This window comes from Trichosurus vulpecula, chromosome 2, assembly GCF_011100635.1.
Source record: "Trichosurus vulpecula isolate mTriVul1 chromosome 2, mTriVul1.pri, whole genome shotgun sequence".
In the NCBI taxonomy this organism is placed as follows: domain Eukaryota; kingdom Metazoa; phylum Chordata; class Mammalia; order Diprotodontia; family Phalangeridae; genus Trichosurus; species Trichosurus vulpecula.
In genome coordinates, this window is record NC_050574.1 from 12,861,968 (window position 1) to 12,882,825 (window position 20,858).

Consider the following 20,858-nt stretch of genomic DNA (forward strand, 5'->3'; position numbering starts at 1 on the left):
AATACTTGTTAATTGCTTGACTATGACCCTGTTCTTTATTAGCTTACATTGTTGGACGTAGGAGGTAAGAGGATGTCACAGCCCTGAGAAGTAAATACCAGATAGATATATGTGTATGTATATTAAAGAAAAACTAATTTCCCCAGGAAGTAGACCTTAGAAACTAGGGCCAGGAATGGATAGGCTTCATACAGGAAGTGTTGTTTCGGCTGAGCCCTGGAGGGAGGTAGAGAGTCTACAAGGCAGCAATGAGGAATACTCAGACCCTGAACTGTTGTGAGAGATATTTCTTGTACAGCTGGCTAACTTCTGGTCACCCAGAAGGTCCATATGAGGGAGGATCCCTGAATAAGCAGGAATGTGTGGATGTTTCAGGAATCAGTGACCTTCAAGGATGTGGCTGTGGAATTCACCCAGGAGGAATGGAGGCAACTGGACCCAGCTCAGAGGAACTTATTCAAGGAGGTGACGCTGGAGAACTACAGGAACCTTGTCTCCCTGGGTAAAGGCAGATTTCCTTTTTGACTCCAAATTTGCTTATTGGGGCTTCATGTTTTTCCTTACTAGAAGCTCTGTGGTATCTCCAGTGCTCGGCTCACTTTTGTGGGCTCAACTGGCTTGGTGGGCAGGGATATTCTAGAAATGTGTGATATTGGGGCTCAAAGGATCCCAAATTTAGCATTGAAAGGGACGACCCTAGAGATTATCTAGTTCCAAACCCTTATTTTATGGATGAGACTACTGGGACCCAGAGAGACTCTATTCAAAGCACTTTCCCATTTCTTTTCCCTGAGCAGGACTTGCTGTTAACAAACCAGGTATCATCTCTCATTTGGAGAGAGGAGGAGCACCATGGATTCCAGAGAGAGCTGTCCCAGGAGATGCCTTTCCAGGTGGGTGATTGAAAACCAGGCAGGTGGGAGTCACTGAAGGAATAGCTACAGACTTATAGTGATTCAGGGGCAGTGTCTTTGAAGTATTGGCTGAAGTCCTCTCCTCAAAGTTTCCCAGGCTCAGGGAGAAAGCCTGCATCTGTCCTGTTGGAGAGTTCTCAGATACATTCGCCTTTACTTCAGCCAGCCAATTTCCCTAAGATCACTGAATAGCAGATCTAGGAAGATGTTATCTCCTCCATCTGCTTTTCTAGATTAGGCCACTGAGGCCCTGAGACCTGAAATGAGAAAGGCTTATGTGTTCTCAGCATTGGAAGGGACTTCAGAGGCCATCTAATCCAACCCGTGCCTTTATAAAACAGAGAAGCAGAATCCATTCCATGTCTTACCCGACAGGTTTCCAGCGTTTGCTTTCATACCTTCACTGAGGCAGAACCCACCCTTTCAAGGCAGCCCATTTATTCCCGTTGTATGGGATGTGTTTACCAGCTCTTTGTACCTGGAGCTCTGTCCTGCGGGGCCAAGCAGCATAGCTCCAGTCCCTCTTCTACATGACAGCTTTAAATATTAGAAGACAGCCAAGATGTTCCCTACGTGAGGTTCCTCTTCTCCCTTTAAAACATCAAGACCCATCCTGGTTGTCATCCTCTTGACACTATCTGGTTTATCAGAATCTGTCCTTACATCATATACATCAGCACACTTGCTTGTTCTTCTGACTCATTTCCCTGCATACATAGTTTGCCATTTCTGCTTGTTCTTCCATCCAGTTTCAGAGAAAAGTGTTTCTCTTTCTCTATGTATCATTGTCAGTGCTTCCCTTTCCACCTCGTCTTCCCCCTTCCTTCCCTTCCATGGTCATCCCAGAATCCATCCAGGACTAATAGACTGTACTAATCTCAGGAGTACCCTTCCTGGGCCCAGGCTTCCCTCCCCCTTACTTGCTTGACTGCTCATATGGCTTGGATGAGATGAATGTCAACAGCTCTATTACTTAGGATGACATTTAGCCTGCCATTGACTCCTGAGGTCTTCCAGGCCTCTGCCCTGCCTCTATCCCTTGCAGTCGCCAGGCACTGTCATCCAACCTGCCTGTGTAACTTATGGATCCCTGGGCCTTGCCACCTGCCTATCTCCTGAATCCTGGGCCTTTGCACATGCCTTGTAGCTGAAGTTCGTTTTATGTGTTTTCTTCCCTATTCAGAGTATAAGGTCTCTGAGAACTAGGGCTGTGTTGATTCCTCTGTTTGTATCACCACTGATGCTTGGCTAATAACAAGTACTGAATTTTTTATTTTTTCTCAACTTACCTAGGTAAACATTTATTATCGATCATTTGCTAAACCCTAAGGATACAAAGGAGCCTTATTTCTTCTGTGTGATACAGTATTTATGCAGAGAGGTGAATATGAGATAATTCAAGGAGGGGAAGATCCCTATCACCTGATACAGAGAGGCAGAATGTGGAGAGATAAGAAAAGGCTTTGTGTAGATATGCTGTGGTAGTATTTGAGTGGAGCCATGAATTTCAGGTGTTGGAGGTGAGGAGGAAGGTAAAACAATTAAAGTTTGGAAGAATGTTTTCAAAAGTAACCCTTCAGATTTTTTACTGTGTCAACTGGGAACGTGAAAGGCTGCAAACAAAATGCAGTGAAGTCTATTGGATGTGGTCAAAGACTGGCCTCTGGAGACAGGTTGTGTCTTGGCTTCTGGCGGGCATGGCCACTTGCTCTTCCCTAGCCTGGACATTCTGGATCTAGTCACTGACTTTGGTGGGGTCTGGCCACCGTAGCAGGAATGTGCTTCCTTCTCCTTTTGCCTCTTTGTATATATTATTCTTTTAGTTCTACTTTCTTCACTCTGTGTCATTTCACGGAAGGTTTCCCATTCTTCATATATCCTTTCAAAATCTACTACTACATTATATAATTACATTATGTGATAAAATTCCAGGGGTAACATGACCTTAATGGTTATTGCTCAGTCAACAAGCATTTATTAAATGTCTACTGAGTGCCTGGCCCTGCGGTAGGGGTCAGGGATACAGAGACAAAAATGAAAAAGTCCCTGTGCTCAAGGAGCTACCATTCTTTCTAACATAATCTATATGAAAAAAGAATTCCCTCTATCACAACCTTTTCTTAAAAACCTCGAGAGAGGAAGAACCTACTGTCTCCTAAGTCAGGCCATTGTGCTTCTGCAGAGCTCTTTTAGTTAGGGTGCTATTCCTTATGGGAAGCCTAAATGTTTCTCTTTGCGTCTTGGACCCATTATTCCTAATTCAACCTCCTGGAGCTGCGTAGAGCCAGTTCTTCTATATACTTCAGATAGTTGAAAATAGCAGTCATGTCCCTGGGGACCTTCCCCTCTGGACTCCAGGTCTCCAGGTCCTTCAGACAATCCTACTAGGTCATAAGTGTGAGGTCCTGTGGTGCTGTTGCCCTAATCCAGACACTCTCCTTCTGAAGAATTCTCTCCTTAAGAGGTGGCTCTCAGAGCTGAACCCTTTATCTTTGGTGTGTTCTCTTCAGTCAGATCACCTGCATATTTCTAGCTATATGCACATCCTTCCGTGCGGCCTGTGATTGCATTTCCTTCCTTGCCTTCCATATCACACTGGGGAGCCTGCAGTCCATTAAACCTCCAGATCTTCTTCATAGGAACTGGTGCTCTGGCAATTTCTCCTGCATCTTATTCTTGTTCAGTCAACTTTTTAAACCTAGTGTAAGACTCTGTTTTTCCTTGGTTCATTTCATCTCATTGAGGCGGTGTGGCATAGGAGATAGGAAGACCTTGTTTTAATTCCTGAGTCACTTAACTCCTCACTGCTCCAGACAACTCTCTTAAGAGTGTAAGTTGTAGAGCAGGTACAGGTCTGCATTTGTTGAGGCTGTTTTCTCGCTGAGAATTTTTGGGTGCTTTTCTTCTTTCTTAGCTAGGCACCAGCATCTTAGTGATACAAAGTTCATACTTCTCATCTTAGCCTCAAAAACCAGTACTTGTACAATGTTCAGAATATAGCAAGTATCAGTACTTAAACCTTCAACAGATGAAAAGACTGCAAAATGATCTCAAAAGGAACTTAAACACACTGGGAAAAAATCACAGCGAGCTAATAATAACAATTGCATCCTGTGATGAAGAGAAAGAAAGTGCCAGTTTTCCTCTGGTAGATCCTGAAAATAGAGGTGTCCAATAACTAAAATTTCAAGTGCCACATCTCTCCTGGGGCTCCCTGCAAACACATAGGGCCCAATTTTATTCCAGACCAAGCCCCACATGGAGCAAAAGAGTCAGACCAGCTACATCAGATCTAGGAATATCCCCTGGGAGTTGGTGATATCTTTCTATAGTGATGTTGGGTCACATCTCCATTCTGCTGTGTTCCCTGACATGATTAACAGCCGGTAGTTAGAGCCTCAGTTCCATTTAACCGAATAACATCAATTACCTATTACAAAAGTATACTTACTTTGAAGATACAGTAAGAATGGAAATACTTTTGGAAAGTATTTTGGAATTTCCATTTTAGAAATGGAAAACTTTCCCCCAACACCTGGGGATACTCTCTCCCCCTAGGTCTCTAGGGAGAATGGGCTCAGACTCAGCCACCAAATTCACTTCCAAATGAGTTATGACCAATGGACGGAAGAGAGTACATGTCTGATACTGCTGCGCTATATCAAAGTCAACTGAACATGTATATGTTGGGAGAGAAATAGCGAGAGCCATACTTCAAATGGAAAACACCAAGCATGCTGGTTGTGTACTCTCCTGACCTTTTGAAGCTCACAATATCATAGCTGTCTCCAGTCTTCTTCATCTCAAAGCAGGAAAGAGTCAGACACAAAAAAGAGAGAGGGCCAGATACTGTCATGGGGTGAGAAAGGTCCAAGGCCTCTCTCCCTACTTTTAGTCTTTGTTTCTCCCCCTGAACATAGCCAGGGAGGAAAGAAAGCTCAGGAGTTTCCTATACACATTAAATCACTTATCTGGATCAAAGGAAACCAAACAAAAACCAAGCTTCATTTAATTTGACCTGTAGCTCTGACTTTTCAAGATGTTTTTGAATTTGCTATCCATCCTAGATTAGTCATTGGCAAACTTGATAAGCATTCCACATATGCCTTCTTTAAATGACTGATTAAAATGTTAATTAGTACAGTACCAAGTGCAGATCCTCGGATCACTTCATTGGTGACCTTCCAAGTTGACGTAGATCACCTGGAGTAACTTCATCAGATTAACGTCTACACTTTGGGTTCAATTATTTAATGAATTCCAAATCTACCTAGTTTTATTACCAGCTAATCCACACCTCATGTTTCCTGTAAGAACAGAATGACAGACTTAGTCAGAAACTCTTGCTAAACCTAGGTAAATGATATCCACAGCATTTGCCTGATTTAGTTTTCCCACCTGTTCTTTTTTTTTTTTTTTACTGGAAAACTTTTTATTGTAGGTGGAGTGGGATAGCTGGACACAGTTTAGATGATTCCAATTTTGTTGGCATCATCTAAAGCATCGTAGTCTGGAGCAAGTCGGACATAGGCCTTCTTCTCTCCATCAGGCTGGATCAGTGTGTTGACCTTGGCCACATCGATGTCATACAGCTTCTTTACCGCCTGCTTTATCTGATGCTTGTTGGCTTTGACGTCCACAATGAAGACTAGGGTGTTGTTGTCCTCAATCTTCTTCATAGCAGACTCAGTGGTCAGGGGGAACTTAATGATGGCATAGTGATCCAGCTTGTTTCTCCAAGGGGCACTTTTCCGAGGGTATTTGGGCTGCCTTCAAAGTCTTAGTGTCTTGGGTCGCCGAAAGGTGGGGGATGTTCAGATCTTCTTTTTGTGGCTGTGGACACCCTTCAACACTGCCTTCTTGGCCTTCAAGGCCTTGGACTTGGCCTCTGTCTTGGTGGGGACAACGGCTTCCTTCTTCGCCTTCGGGGCCATCTTGGGGGAAAGCCCCACCTGTTCTTGATGAAGCCATGCTAGCTGGCCTTTTGTGATCACTGCTCCCTTTCTGTGATTTTCACGAATAATACCTTTATAATATGCTTTAGAATTTTTCAGAACTGAAGACCAAGATCATGGGCATATAGGTTTGAGATTCATTCTTATCTCTTTTGGGAATCAGGATATTTGCTTTTTTCAGTGCTGGAATGATAGTAATCATAACCAATTTTGATGTCATGTTTTAAAGTTTATGGAGCATATTACACATTATCCCCTTTGAGCTTCAGCACCTTGGGATGAAGTTACTCCAGGTATATTATCATCTCCATCTTAGGGATGAGGAAACTGAGACCCAGAGAACCTAAGGGGTTTGTGCATGGTGATAGAGAGTGAGTGTGAGAGGTAGTGTCTTACCTGTGCACCACCACCTTTCATTCATTATCAACCTTGGTTCAGTATTGATACCTGCCACTCTCTTCAGTTATCAAGAGTATAGCTCATCTGGCCCTGGTGACTTGAACTTATAAAAGGCAGCTAGTTGTTCAACTGTCTTCTTACTTGTCTTGGTCCTTATAAAGAAGGAATCACAAACAAGTAGGGCAGCTTTGAAAATTACATGATAAATTTATTATGTTCTTAAAAAGAAAAACAAGCTGTATACAATAGATCATTTTATATATAACCCCCTTCTTCTGTTCTATCGTGCAATTTAAAATGTTCATTTTATTTGGCATTTACTTCAGAGTTTAAAAAAAACCAACAACCTTATAAGACGTTTTAGTTCTGATCTTTAAAGTCCAAAGATCATTGTGTTCAAAGAAAACAGAATGAAAAGTTGAATTTTGCCTTCTTTATTTTTTCATTTGTTACCTGGCCATCCCTTTTCTAAAAAAAAAAAAATCCAATTTTCTCTTTCCCTAATATAGCTTTAAAAAATCCTTCTGTTGTACATGACTTTCTTTGCCTTAATGCCTCCCCCTTATCCCTTCTACACTTCAGCATGCCTCCCACAATTCTAATGGGATTCTGTCTGCTTTTGTTTCTATCCTCTGTTAACTACCCTTCCTCCTATTTTCTGTACATCTTTTAAAAACAAGTTGGTTAGTGAATTTCCTGTGCATCGACTTATTGGGACAACCATATTTTTTCCCTCTACATTTGAATTGTTCATCTTTATATCTTCAGAATTTGACTTTCAAGATTTTTCTCACCCATACTGAACCCACTTCCTCTATAGAATTTTAAACTATGAGATCCTGCCTGTTCTTTTCTCGATCCTTTTGAAATTTGCTCTTACCAAATCTAGAATGTATGTTGGACTTTTTCTGGGTTTTTTCAACTTCTCTGATATAAATTTTAAGATGAAATGGTCATTTCCACCAAGATTCCTGTCATTCCCATCCAGGAACCAGATTTTCCTTGTTGCTGAGAGTCAGATCCAGAATTCCATTCCTCTGGCCCATTGTTTTTGAAGGGTAACATTATTAAACAAGTGAAGAAATTGTTAATGGTTCTGCTTTGGGCAGAAGGAGAGCTTCAGCAGGTGTCTAGATCATTGACATTCCCCATCACTACCATGACATGCCTTTAGCAGGCTTGCGCAACAGCAACTATTTATTAAGTACCTTCTTTTGGCCAGACTCTGTGCTAGGTGCTGGAGCCAGAAACATATAATTGACATGGTTCTGCATGAAGGAATGAGCTACTGTTTACTACAGCTTCACAGATAATTAAATACAGGTGATATATAAAATCACAAGAAATGGGGGAAGGGACACTAACAGCTTGGGCAATCTGTAAAGACTTCTTTTTAAAAATAATATTTTATTTTTTCTCCAATTACATGTAAAAACAGTTTTTAATATTTGTTATTTTTTTAAGTCTTGAGTTCCAAATTCTATCCCTCCTTCTCTCTCCTCTCCCCTCTTTGAGATGGTAAGCGATCTGATACAGGTTATACATGTACAGTCATGTAAAGCATTTCCATTTTAGTCAGTTTGTGTGTGTTCGTGTGTCTGTGTGTGTCTGTGTGTGTGTGTGTGTGTGTGTGTGTGTGTGAGAGAGAGAGAGAGAGAGGTATGCTTCAGTCTGTATTCAGACAATATCAGTTCTTTCTCTTGAGGCAAATAGCATGTTTCATTATGAGTCCTTTGGGATTGTTTTGGATCATTATATTTCTGAGAATAGCTAAGTCATTCACAGTTCTTCATCATACAGTATTGCTGTTAATGCGTACAATGTTCTTCTGGTTATGCTTACTTCACTTTGTATTAGTTTATGTAAATCTTTCTAGGTTTTTCTGAAATTATCCTGTTTGTAATTTCTTATAGCACAATAATATTCCATTATAATAATATACCACAACTTGTTCAGCTATTCCCCAATTGATGGCGTCCTCCAATTTCCAATTCTTTGCCACTGCTAAAAGAGCTGCTATAAATATTTTTGTAAAAATAAGTTCTTTTCCTTTTAAAAAAAACTTTTTTTGGATACAGACCTAGTAGTGGTATTGCTGGATCAAAGAGTATACAGAGTTTTATAGCCCTTTGGCATAGTTCCAGAATGGTTGGATCAGTTCACAACTCCACCAACAGTGTATTAGTGTCAGTTTTCCCACATCCCCTCCAACATTTATCATTTTCTTTTTTTGTCATATGAGCCAATCTTATAGGTGTAAGGTGGTAATTGTATTTCTCTAATTAATAGTGATTTAGAGCATTTTTCATATGACTATAGATAGCTTTGATTTCTTTGTCTGAAAACTATTGGTTCATATCCTTTGACCATTTATCAATTAGGGAATTACTTGTATTCTTATAAATTTGATTCAATTCTCTATATATTTGAGAAATGAGGCCTTTATCAGAGATACTTGCTGCAAAAACTTTCCCCCCAGTTTTCTGCTTTCCTTTTAATTTTGGTTGCATTGGTTTTGTTTGTGCAAAACTTTTAAAATTTTATATAACCAAAAGTATCCATTGTACATTTTGTAATGCTCTCTGTATCTTGCTTGGTCCTGAAATCTTCCTTTTTCCGTAGATCTGACAGGTAAACTATTCCATACTCTTCTAATTTGCTTATGGTATCACCATTTATGTCTAAATCATATACCCATTTTGAACTTTTCTTGGTATACAATGTGAGATGTTGGTCTATACCTCATTTCCACCATACTGTTTTATAGTTTTCCCAGCAGTTTTTGTCAGATAATAAGTTTTTGTCCCAAAGGCTTGGATCTTTGGGTTTACCAAACACTAGATTACTATGGTCATTTACTATAATGTATTGTGTACTTAATCTATTCCACTGATCCACCACTACGTTTCTGAGCCAGTACCAGATTGTTTTGAAAATATAAAGAATTCTTGAAAGAAAACTGAGCTTTGAAAGGAGCTAGGTATTCCAAGAAGCAGAGATGAAGAGGAAGAGTGTGCCAAGCATGAATTATCATAGGCCAAATCTAAAGCATTTTCCAGATGTAGAGTACAATAAATCCTTGGGGAACACAAAACATAATTAAAATCAACTTGATTAACGTGGTATCAAAAATGATCAGAAAAGACATAAGGTTAAAGTAAAATAATACTCACTTCCTCTTGCAGAGTCAGTAGGCTGGAAAGCATTCTTCAAAGAGGAGCAAGAAGCAAAGAGAAGTTTCTGACCCTAACTTCCCCTGGGCTGTGATTTCTTACCTTAGGCAGGGAGGAAGCAAAATGGCCCTCTTTCCCCCTTCAAGGACTAGGCTGACCTACATAAAACAGGTGCCACTGCTCCTACAGAGATGGAAGGTAGAATGTCTGACTCTGAGGGAAAATCATGTGTAATCAGTCTGGAAAAAAAGTGGACTAGTAGATTTTGAGCAGCGTTGAAGGCCAAGCCTTCTTTTGTTCCCCAGTGGTAATTGAGAGCTACTGAAGCTTTCTGGACCTTGGTTTCCCTTTCTATAAAATGAAAGGATTGAACTAACTGCTCTTCAAAGGCCCTTCTCACTCTAGAGCTTTAATTCTATGAGCCTGTGATGAGACTAGAGCCCAGGAGAGAGATTAGAACTGTGTCCACAGATTTGGAAGTTGCAAAGGAGGTAATAATTGAGCCCATGGAATCTCATAAGGTCACTTGGGGTGTACACACAGTAAGTGGGGCAGAGAAAGGATGAAGATCCAGCAGAGGAGACGGAGAAGATTTGAAGAGATGAGAGGAGAACCAGGAGACTAGAGAGTATCCAGGAGGAGGGAGTGATTGATCAGCAGCATCAGTAGTCAGTGTCAAGAAGGATGAGCATTGACAAAAGTTCACTGACAATTAGATCAGTGGTAATTCTGAAGGGACCAGTTTCATTTGAGGGAGGTCAGAATACAGGGTGTAGAAACGAGTGCAAGAAGAAGAAGCACCAAGTACAGCTGCCCTTCATTTGTGCATTGGGTTTCCAAACCTTCATCTTTATTCAGATGGATTTCTCTGAGTCATCTTTCTTCAAACAGTGCAATGTGAAATTCTACAGATAAAGCATATCCACTGTCACATAGCAATAGCCCGGCAAAAACAGAGAAAACCCTTTTACTTCCATTTTATTTCTTCCAAGGGCTAAATGCCTTTTTCTTTCAAAAAAAAATTTTGTTTTTAAAATTCTGAACATAAACTCTCTAAAGAAAAAGAACATTTCCATTTACAAAGTAGAACAAAAGGGATTATAGGTGAAACATCACTTGTTACATAATTTGCTTTTTAAAAAATATATAATAAATTCAACATGTTACTTTCCAAGCTGTCTCGCTTGTCTTTGTTTTCTTCTGGACTTTCTGTTCTCTTCTGTGCATTTTTAAATGTTTCAGTGACCTAATGATTTCAATAACATCTTTCTTTTCTTCTGTTATGTTGGAAACACTATTGATAGCTCCTTTCCTGTCCCCAAATCCCTACAGTAGGGAAAAAAAGAAAAGAGAAAAACAGTCCCTGTAACAAATAAACATAGTTGGGTTCCAATAATTTGCTGTCTCCAACAATGTATGTCTCATTTGGGACCTTGGGTCCATCACTCCTCTGTTAGGAGGTGGGTAGTATGCTACATCCTTAGTCTTTGGAGTCATGGTTAGTCATTAAGTTTTCCAAGTTTTTTTTCTTTACATTTTTATTGCATACAGTACATTATTCTTCTGGATCTGCTCACTTCATTCTGCATTAGAAAAATTCCCATTTTTCTGAAACTTTCACCATTTCTTATGGTGTAATAATATTCCATTATAATCATAAATCATAATATGTTCAGCCATTTCCCAACTTCTAGGCTCTCCTATAGTTTCCAGGTCTTTGCTATTAAAAAAACCAGCAGCACCAACAAGACTCAGCAAGACAAGATAGAAAAATTCCCTTCAAATAACTACAAAATTTATAAACTGTTTAGGAAGCTTAGTTACTGAGATACTTTTGGACTATAGGGACACAATTACAAAGCACTTTTACAGAAATAATTGCTTGTAGTTAGGCTGTGCTAATATATAAAACAATCCTACCTAAATTAATTTACTTATCTAGTGCCAGGCCAATGAAACTACCAAAGAATTATTTTTTTTTAATTACCAACTTAACCAATAAAAAAAGAGCATTTCCAAACACACCAAAACATTAAAAGAGGACTCCTTTAAACTGGATATCTACTTTACACTGCTTTTTAAATATGTATATATATATAATAAATTCTACATGTTCTCTTCTTTTTTAATTGAATATTTTCCCGGTTACGTGTAAAAACAATTTAACGTTCTTTTTTTCAAATTTTGAGTTCCAAATTCTCTCCCTCCTTTCCCTCCCCACTCATTGAGAAGGCAAGCAATTTGACATGTTATATATGTGTAGTCATATAAAACACATTTCCATGTAAGTCACTACATGTTATTTTCAAAGCTGCCTTACTTGACTGTGCTTCCTTTTGAACTTCCTTCTGTACTCCTGTGTACATTTAAAAAACTGGTACAGTGGCCTTTTTGGGGCAAGTGGGAGAAGAGATCGCTATTGCTAACTTCCTTTTCTTCCCTCCCTATCCCAATTCCCCCAGAGGAAAAAACAAAACCTTTGTAATAAATAAGCACAGCAAGCCAAATGAATCCATAGTGTGGCTATGTCAAAAATGTCTGTCTCTGCACCTTATATCTCCTCTGTTAGGAAGTGATTAATATGCTTCATAATAGGTCCTCTGGAGACATGGTTGGTCATAGCTTTGATCTGAGTTCTTATGTCTTTAAAAGGTGTTTTTCTTTACAATGTTGTCTCTGTAGAAACTGTCCTCCTGGTCTTGCTCACTTCACTCCGCATCAATTCCTACTCCCAGGATTCTCTGAAATCCTCTCTTTTTGTCACTGCCTAAGATAAAATGATACTCTATTACATTATATACAACAATTTCAAAATAGGTTTAGAAGAGAGGGCAAGAAAAGGAAAGCAGGCACTAAGTGTAGTTGTCTTTTTAAAATTTTTTCACACAGCGATTATTCAGTGATCTAAGAGGCAATCTAAGGCACCCTCATAGATTCTAGTTCCTTTTTAACCCTTCCCTTCTCTAATCTTCCCTTCAGGATCATTGAGACTATTCCCTCCCTGGTATTATCCTCTTTCTTACTCTCCTCCTACCTATCCCCAATTGTTACCCTGTTGGATCAGATGGGTTTCTCCACCAAACTGTGTACCTGTGATATCAACCCTCCGCTGTCCATTTCAGGTAAGAGTGAGATTCATGTGATGCCTATTCTCTTCTCCACCCTGTCTTCCATGTTTATATATTCTTCTCAAGCATGCCAGATTTGAATAGTAACATGAGCCATCTCTCTCTTCCTTTCTACACTAGTGTACTGCTCCTTTTACACTCCCTTCTCTTCCCCTATTAAAACTCATAGGACAGAACCAATCTACCACCAAGATCTCTGTTTTTCTTACTGAACTCTTTCAATACTTTTTGAAGACATTAAGGTCCTGAGGGGATACTTGTTTCTTCTCCTCCTACTAAAATGTTATAACATATCATGATATCGTTCTTCCTGGTTACTCAAATGGATTTACTTTTTCCAGTTTCCTTTGGACTCTTGTTTGTACTTTTAAGTTCCTACTTAGCCCTGATTTTTTTTTTCGTCAAAAATGCCTGAAAGTCCACTATTCCATCTAAGGTTCATTTTGCCCCTGGTAAGATTATATGCAGCTTTGCAGGGTAAGTTATTCTTGCTTGTAAACCTGTCTCTCTCTCCTTTTGAAATATTGTATTCTGAGATCTACTCCCCTTTTAGTAGAAGCTGCCAAGTTTTATGTGAACCTTATTATAGTTCTGTGGTACTTGAATTGCTTCTTTGTGGATGCTTGCAGTATTTTTTCTTTCATGTGGGAGGTCTGGATATTGTCTATGACATTTCTGAGGTTCCTTCCAGGAGATGATAGTACATTCTGTCTTCGTTTTGCCCTCTGGCTCTAATAAATCTGAGCAGACTTAATTTATGATTTTTTGAAATAGTATTTAGCTGGGTTTTTTAAAATCATGTTTTCCAAGAAGTCTGATGATTCTTAAGTGATCTCTCCTTAATCTGCTTTCCAGGTGAGTTTTTTTTTTATATCAGATATCTTATTTTTTTTTCTATTTTTTTCAATCTTTTGATTTTGTTCTGATATTTCTTGCTCTCTCATGGAGTCCTTGATTTCTACTTGGTCTATTTTCAGAGACTTTTTGAATGAGATTTACTCTTTGCTTTTTAAAGCTTGTATACACCTTCTAAATCTTTTCTCCAGAGCTTTTATCCCACTTTTAATTTCTTGTTTCATTTCTTCCAGGTATTCATTTAATTCTTGTGGAAAATCCATGCTTTCTTTTGTAGTTGTTATGGAGTCAGATTTGCAGTATTTTTTTACTACTAGTTGGTGATTTCTTTGATTTAATCATCTCTCTAGCTTTCAGCAAGCATTTAGTGGCCACTGGGTGCCTAACACTGTGCTAAGCTTTAGTCTCTGAACCGTGACTTTAAATAGCATAGAGAGCAAAGAGAGAAGGGCCCAAGACAGAGCTCTGGGGGACACGCATCTTTAGCAGATGTGAACTGGATGAAGATCCAGTGAAGGAGACTGAGGTGTAGTCAGATAGCTAGGAGGAAAACCAGGAGAGAATAGTGTAACTTAGAAGAGAGTATCAGAGAGGGTGTGGTGATCAATGGTGTCAAAGACTACAGAAAAGTCAAGAAGTATGAGTTTTTTAAAATGGCCATTAGATTTGGCAAATAAGAGATCATTTGTAAGTGTGAAGAGAGAGCAGTTTTAGTTAAATGATGAGGTCAGAAGCCAGATTCTAAAGAGTGAAGAAGACAATGAGAGCACAGGACATGGAGACATCAATTACAGATGGCCTTCTTAAGGAGTTTAGCCACAAAAGGGAGAAGAAACATGGGATGATAGCTAGTGGGGATGAACAGATCAAATGAGGCTTTTAGGGGATGGGAGAAGACATGGGCATGTTTGTAGGCAGTAGGGAAACAAGCAGTAGAGAAGGAGAGATTGAAGATAAGTTGGAGGATGGTGATGATGAAGGGGACAGTGTGCTGGAGAAAATGGGATAGAGTGGAATCACTTGTGCATGAAGAGAGGTGTGCTTAGTAAGGAGAAAGGCAGCCTGTTTGTGAGACAGAGGAGAAGGAGAAGATAGTGGCTGAAGACATCTGGGTGATATGACATGAGGAGGAGGAAGAGAGAACAGACAGCTCTTAGCAAATGGCCTCAGTTGTTTTCAGGAAAATCTGAGACACAATTCTTCGCTAAGAGGTTGAGGGTGTAAGTTCTTTTTTTGTTTTTTGTTAAATTTATTTAATATATTTAGTTTTCAGCATTGATTTTCACAAGAGTTTGAATTACAAATTTTCTCCCCATTTCTACCCTCCCCCCACTCCAAGATGGCATATATTCTGATTGACCTATTCCCCAGTCAGCCCTCCCTTCTGTCACCCCACTGGGTATAAGTTCTTCAAGGCCCTTTCAGGCATCTCAGGACAGAGGGTTGGGAATCTCAGAACCCGTAAACTTTGGCTGCCCTTTGGTTGCTGCTCAGTGCTGCTTCCCTAGGCTCCCAGGGTCCCTATCCAAAGGCTTTCTCAGGAGAATCCTCTGTTCTCACTGACTCTAGACATAGAACTTTGCAGGCTATAAATGTCCTATCTCTGGTCACACAAGGAGGGTCCTTTATCCCTTGCTTGGGTGCTGGCTGTCTCTATGTTGTTCTGGGTGGTGGTGGGGTAGATGTCACTTATTGTAGTTTCTACTTGCATTTCTTGATCATCATTCTGTCTGGCACAAACATCAGGTTTTTGCTAGATGGGTAATAAGGATTTGAATGGACTGTAGCTATCTTGTTTTGGCAGCCCCCTCAACAGGATGACCTGAAGGATTACTTTTAGAGAGCTAGGAAAAAATGGAACAAATCTCATCTGAAGGAACAAAAAAAAGGTCAAAATCCTCAAAGGAAATAATGGGGCAGGGGGAGTGGGAAGCTTAGCAAGGACAGATCTCAAAGAATTCTGCAAAGCAATTTTCATCAAACTTTTTTTGGTACTGGTTAAAAGGTAGAAAAGTTGATCAGTAGAACAAATTAGGTAAACAACATACAGAAGCAAAAGACATGATCACAGTGTTCAATAACCCAAAGACCCCAAATAACAGGATGAGTACTCACTATTCATCAAAAAGTGCTGGCAAAATGGAAAAGCAGTCTGGCAGAAATTAAGTTTAGACTACGTTCTCATACTACATATCACAGGAAGCTCTAAATGTAATGACCTAAATATATATTTTAAAAAACTCATTAAAAACTTGTTGTTGTTCTATAGTGCTCACTATGTGCCAGGTACTGTGCGAAGTGCTTTACAAATTACCTTATCTCATTTGATTCTCACAACAACTGTGGAGATAGGTGCTACTATTATTCCCATTTTACAGAGGAGAATAATGAGACAAATAGAGGCTTGCCCCGGGTTACAGCTAATAAGTGTCTGAGATTAGATGCTAACTCCAGTCTTCCAGACTCCAGGTCTTGCATCTCATCCACTGTATCACCTAGCTGCCCCAAGGAAATAAGGAAGAAAATACTTTTTATAACTATAGACGGAGGAAGAGTTTATGACCAAATATGGGATAGAGAGGATCACAGAGAATAAAATGAACAGTTTTGACTATACAGAATTGGAAAGTTTTTGCACAAAAAAGCCCAAATGCAGTTAAAATGAGAAGGTAGTTAATTGGGGTGGGGAATCTTTGCAGCAAGTTTCTCTGATAAAGGTTTGATATCCAAGATATATAACAAATTGATTCAAACATAACAATGACAGCCATGCCCAAATAAGTAAATGGTCAAAGGATTTGAACAGGGAGTTCTCAAGGGAAGAAACTCATGCTATAAACAAACATAAGAAAATTGCTCCAAATCACTAATAGAGAAATGAAAATTGACACTTCATACCCATCAGATTAAAAAAGATGAAATAAAGGAAAATGACAATTGTTGGAAGGGCTGCAGGAAGACAGGCACAACGATGTACTGTTGGTGGGGCTACAAATTGGTCTAACCATTCTGGGAAGTAATTAAGAACTATATCCACAAAATCACTAAATTGTGCCTATCCTTTTACACAATGATATCACTTGTAAGCCTGTACCCCAAAGAGATCAAAAAAAGATGAAAAGTGCACAAAATATTCAAATGGGGCCAGGGATTCAATTCCTTGTCTATTAGTTCCTTCTGTTTTTCTGTCTATTGATCTTATCCTAAATTTTCTCTGCCAACTTTCTCTTCTTTGGTTCCTGGGTTTTCTCTTATGAGATTGTCTTTTAAATATACAGTGCTATCCTGCTGTTCCTTCTACCCCTTTTTAAACCTATCCTGAACAATTTTTCAAGTTAGGATTTTTTCTTTTTGTTGTAAACATAATATTATGTTCCTTCAGTAACTTTATCTTATTCTTTTTTTCTAGGTAGCCTTGTTCCCACTGGCTCTCTTCCCCTCATCTCTGATTCCTCCCTCCCATTTTGAATTCCCTTTCCCTTTGAAGTTTTATTATTAGTTCTTTTTTTCCCTCTCCTGCTTTTATCTGCTATATAATTCTTTTCCTCTTCCACTTTTTTCTATCAATTTCTTCCTCATCTCCCTTTCAAGTATTCTAGATTATTGATCATTCTCTTTAACAGATGAGACAGAATTGAATAATTCTCAGTTTTCTTTCTTTAAGGACAGAGAATGATGCATAGTAACACTTTTTCCCTTTCTTTTAGAGTGCCTCAATCTGGAGATTAGCTGCAAAACAAAAGAGGCAATTCCACAAGTGGACAGTTTTGTGGGAGAGTCACCCAATGAAAGATTCAAGTTAGTTGAAACCTGGCAGTGTGCTGTTAGATTAGAGCAACAAAAGGGCAACCATGAAAAACAAAACCAGCAAGTGACAGTCACCCACAGGAAAACATCTACTAAGTCTATTGACAATGAATGTAATACATTAGAGAAAGAATTGCATGTGGGGTCAAGCTCAATTCCAAAACAAAGGATTCATACAAAGAAGAGTCGACATAAACGTGGAAAGAACTTTACACATTTTTCAGATGAAAGTAAACAAGATAGAATCTTTTCTAAGAAGAAACTCTGCAACTATAATAAATGTAGTAAGTCATTCCATTACCATTCACACCTTATGCAACATTACAGAAAATATACTGAAGAAAAGGCCCATGAGCATGGGAAAATCTTTAGCAACACCTTATCCCTTACAAATTGTTTGACAATTCATGCTACAGAGAAATTTTTTCAGTGTACTGAATGTGGAAAAGCCTTCAGCTGCAAATCTAGTCATATTCTATATCAGAGAATTCATTCTGGAGAGGAATCCTTTGCATGTAATGAATGTGTGAAATCCTGTAGAAGGAGTATATCCCTTAGTAAACCTAAAAGATTTCATATTGAAGAGAAACGCTTTGAATGTAGTGAATGTGGAAAATCCTTCCGTCATTGCAGAAACCTTGACAAACATAAGAGAATTCATACTGGAGAGAAAACCTTTGAAAGTACTGAGCGTGGAAAATACTTTAATCATTGTCGAAACCTTGATAAACATAAAAGAGTTAATACTGGAAAGAAACCCTTTGAATGTAGTGAATGTGGGAAATTCTTCAGTTATTACAGAAGCCTTCACAGACACAAGAAAATTCATACTAGAGAGAAGAACTTTGAATGCATTGAATGTGGAAAATACTTTAGTCATTGTAGAAACCTTGATAGACATAAAAGAATTCATACTGGAGAGAAACCTTTTAAATGTAGTGAATGTGGGAAATCCTTTAGCTATAGGACCCTGCTTACTCATCATTATAGAATTCATACTGGAGAGAAACCCTTTAAATGTAATGAATGTGGGAAATCCTTTAGAGGGCGTGGACACCTTAATAGACATAAAGTAATTCATACTGGAGAGAAATCCTTTGAATGTGATGAATGTGGGGAATCCTTTAGAAGAAGTGAATCCCTTAATAATCATAAGAGAATTCATACTGGAGAAAAGCCCTTTAAATGTAATGAATGTGGAGAATCCTTTAGAAGGAATGAATACCTTACAAAACATAACAGAATTCATACTGGAGAGAAGCCCTTTAAATGTAAAGACTGTGGGAGATACTTTAGAAGAAGTGAATCCCTTACTAAACATAAGAGAATTCATACTGGAGAGAAACCTTTTAAATGTGATGACTGTGGGAAATACTTTAGAAGGAGTGACTCTCTTACTACACATAAGAGAATTCATACTGGAGAGAAACCTTTTAAATGTAATGAATGTGGGAAATGCTTTAAACAATATGGAAACCTTAGCAGCCATAAGAGAATTCACAGTGGAGAGAAGCCCTTTGAATGTAGTGAATGTGGAAAATCTTTTCGTCAGTGTGGAGACCTTACCAAGCATAAGAGATTTCATACTGAAGAGAAATCATTTAAATGTAGTGAATGTGAGAAGTCTTTTCACCATTGTGAAGACCTTGATGGACATAAGAGAATACACAGAGAAAAACTTTTTGAATGCAATGAATGTGGGAAAACTTTTAGAAGGATTGTATCCCTTACTAGACATAAGAGAATTCATACTGGATAGAAACCTTTTGGATGTGATGATTGTAGGAAATCTTATAAATGAATGTCTCTGATAAAGATCCGATATAAAAAATTTATAGGGAATTGATAAATAAAAATAAATTCTATTGCCTTTTTACAGTGATTAAAGAATTTGAATGAAGAATTTGCAGATTTGCAATCTACAACATTCATGTGAAAGAATGTTTCAGATCACTAAAAATAAGAGAAACACAAGAAAACAAGTATGATTTCATCTCATACCTTTAAGACTGACAAAGATGACAAAAGACAAAATAGTAGATGTTTGAAAGGCTTTAGGAAGACAAATAATTTAATACATGGTTAACGGAGCTGTGAATTGGTCCAATCATTCTGGAAAAAAACATTTGGAATTCTATTTTAAAAAATCACTAGCTGTAAGTACCCTTTGATTCGATAATGCGACTAGTAGATCAGAAAGAAATAAAACAGTGCATATCAGATTTTTTTAATATGCTTGTTCATTTTACTGAACTATTCCCCCCTTTTGTTATTCTTTATTATATAGTAACCTTTTGGAAGGGGAAGGAAAAGGATACAATGGGAAATGTGGGTGATGTAAAAATAAAATCCATCAATAAAAAAAATTTTAAAGGCAGCAGGATCCCATTTTTATGAAAATACTTACAATAGGACTTTTTTTTTGCTTTTTGGCAGGGCAATTGGGGTTAAGTGACTTGCCCAAGGTCACACAGCTAGTACATGTGTCAAGTGTCTGAGGTCACATTTGAACTCAGGTCCTCCTGACTCCAGGGCCGGTGCTCTACTCACTGTGCCACCTAGCTGCCCCCTGGACTTTTTTTTCTAATAGCAAAGAACTAAAAACAAAGTGATTGGGGAACAACTGAATTGAATATATAATATGAATTGCTGAAATATTACTGCACCATAAGAAATCACCAATGTGAAGAATTATATGGGAAGATTTGTATGAACTGAACTGATGCATAGTAAAGAAGCAAAACCAGGAGAATAATTTACACAATGACCACAGTAATTAAAGGGGAGAAAAAAAAAGACTGAAAGACTTCAGAACTCTGATTGACATAATGACCAGTCATGACTTCAGAAGACCAAAGGTGAAGCATACCCTCCTACCTCTTGACTGAAAAGTCTAGAATGTTTTCAGACATAGCCAGTGTTTTGTTTTGCTTGACACTATGTATACTCATAGTAAAGGGAGGTTTTTGGGGGGAGAATGGGAACATCACTGGGAAGGATGATAAAAAATAAAAGCATCAATACTTTTTTTTAAAAGGGGAGAGTATCTTTTTGATAGAACAGTTACCACAATAAGATAATTCATAGGGACAGGGATTAGATTTGTGATTTCATTGGTATAGGGAACTCCTAGTTAAAGAAACTTCTACTAATGCAGCTTGGCACCTTTTCTTCCACATATAATCTTAGGGAATTATCTAGTCAGTCAACAAGCATTTATTAAGTTCTTACTATGTGTCATGTGCTGTGCTAAAGGGAATATAAAGAAATGAAAAAACACTGTCCCTGGCCCCAAGGAGTATACATTCTTTCAAAGGAGACAATGTGTAAAACTATATTAGTCAACAAGCATTTATTAAGCCCTTACTATGTGCCAGGCACTGTGCTAACTGCTAGGATACAAAGAAAGGTAAAATTAGTTCCTGCCTTATGGAGTTCACACTCTAATGGAGGAGGTAATACGCAAAAAATGTACATGCAAAATATGTACAGTGTAAATGAAAAGTAATCATAGATGGAAGGCACTAGTTGGAGGAAAGAGGAAGAGGAGATGAGAGAGGCCTTGCTGTGTGTACAAGATATGTCCAGAGTAGAGGCCTGGAGCAGAGAGGTTACATTACTTACCCA

General features: G+C 38.5%; 1 protein-coding gene across 1 annotated transcript; it reads left to right on the plus strand.

The window, feature by feature from the left end:
- The first annotated feature begins 471 nt into the window (after positions 1 to 471).
- On the plus strand, positions 472 to 19,316 carry LOC118839795 (zinc finger protein 260-like). The gene is made up of 4 exons (XM_036747317.1): positions 472 to 502; positions 798 to 893; positions 12,421 to 12,563; positions 17,132 to 19,316. The coding sequence occupies exons 2-4, from the start codon at positions 853 to 855 to the stop codon at positions 18,988 to 18,990; spliced, it is 2,043 nt and encodes a 680-aa protein (XP_036603212.1). The 5' UTR covers positions 472 to 502; positions 798 to 852; the 3' UTR covers positions 18,991 to 19,316.
- The last annotated feature ends 1,542 nt before the right edge of the window (positions 19,317 to 20,858 follow it).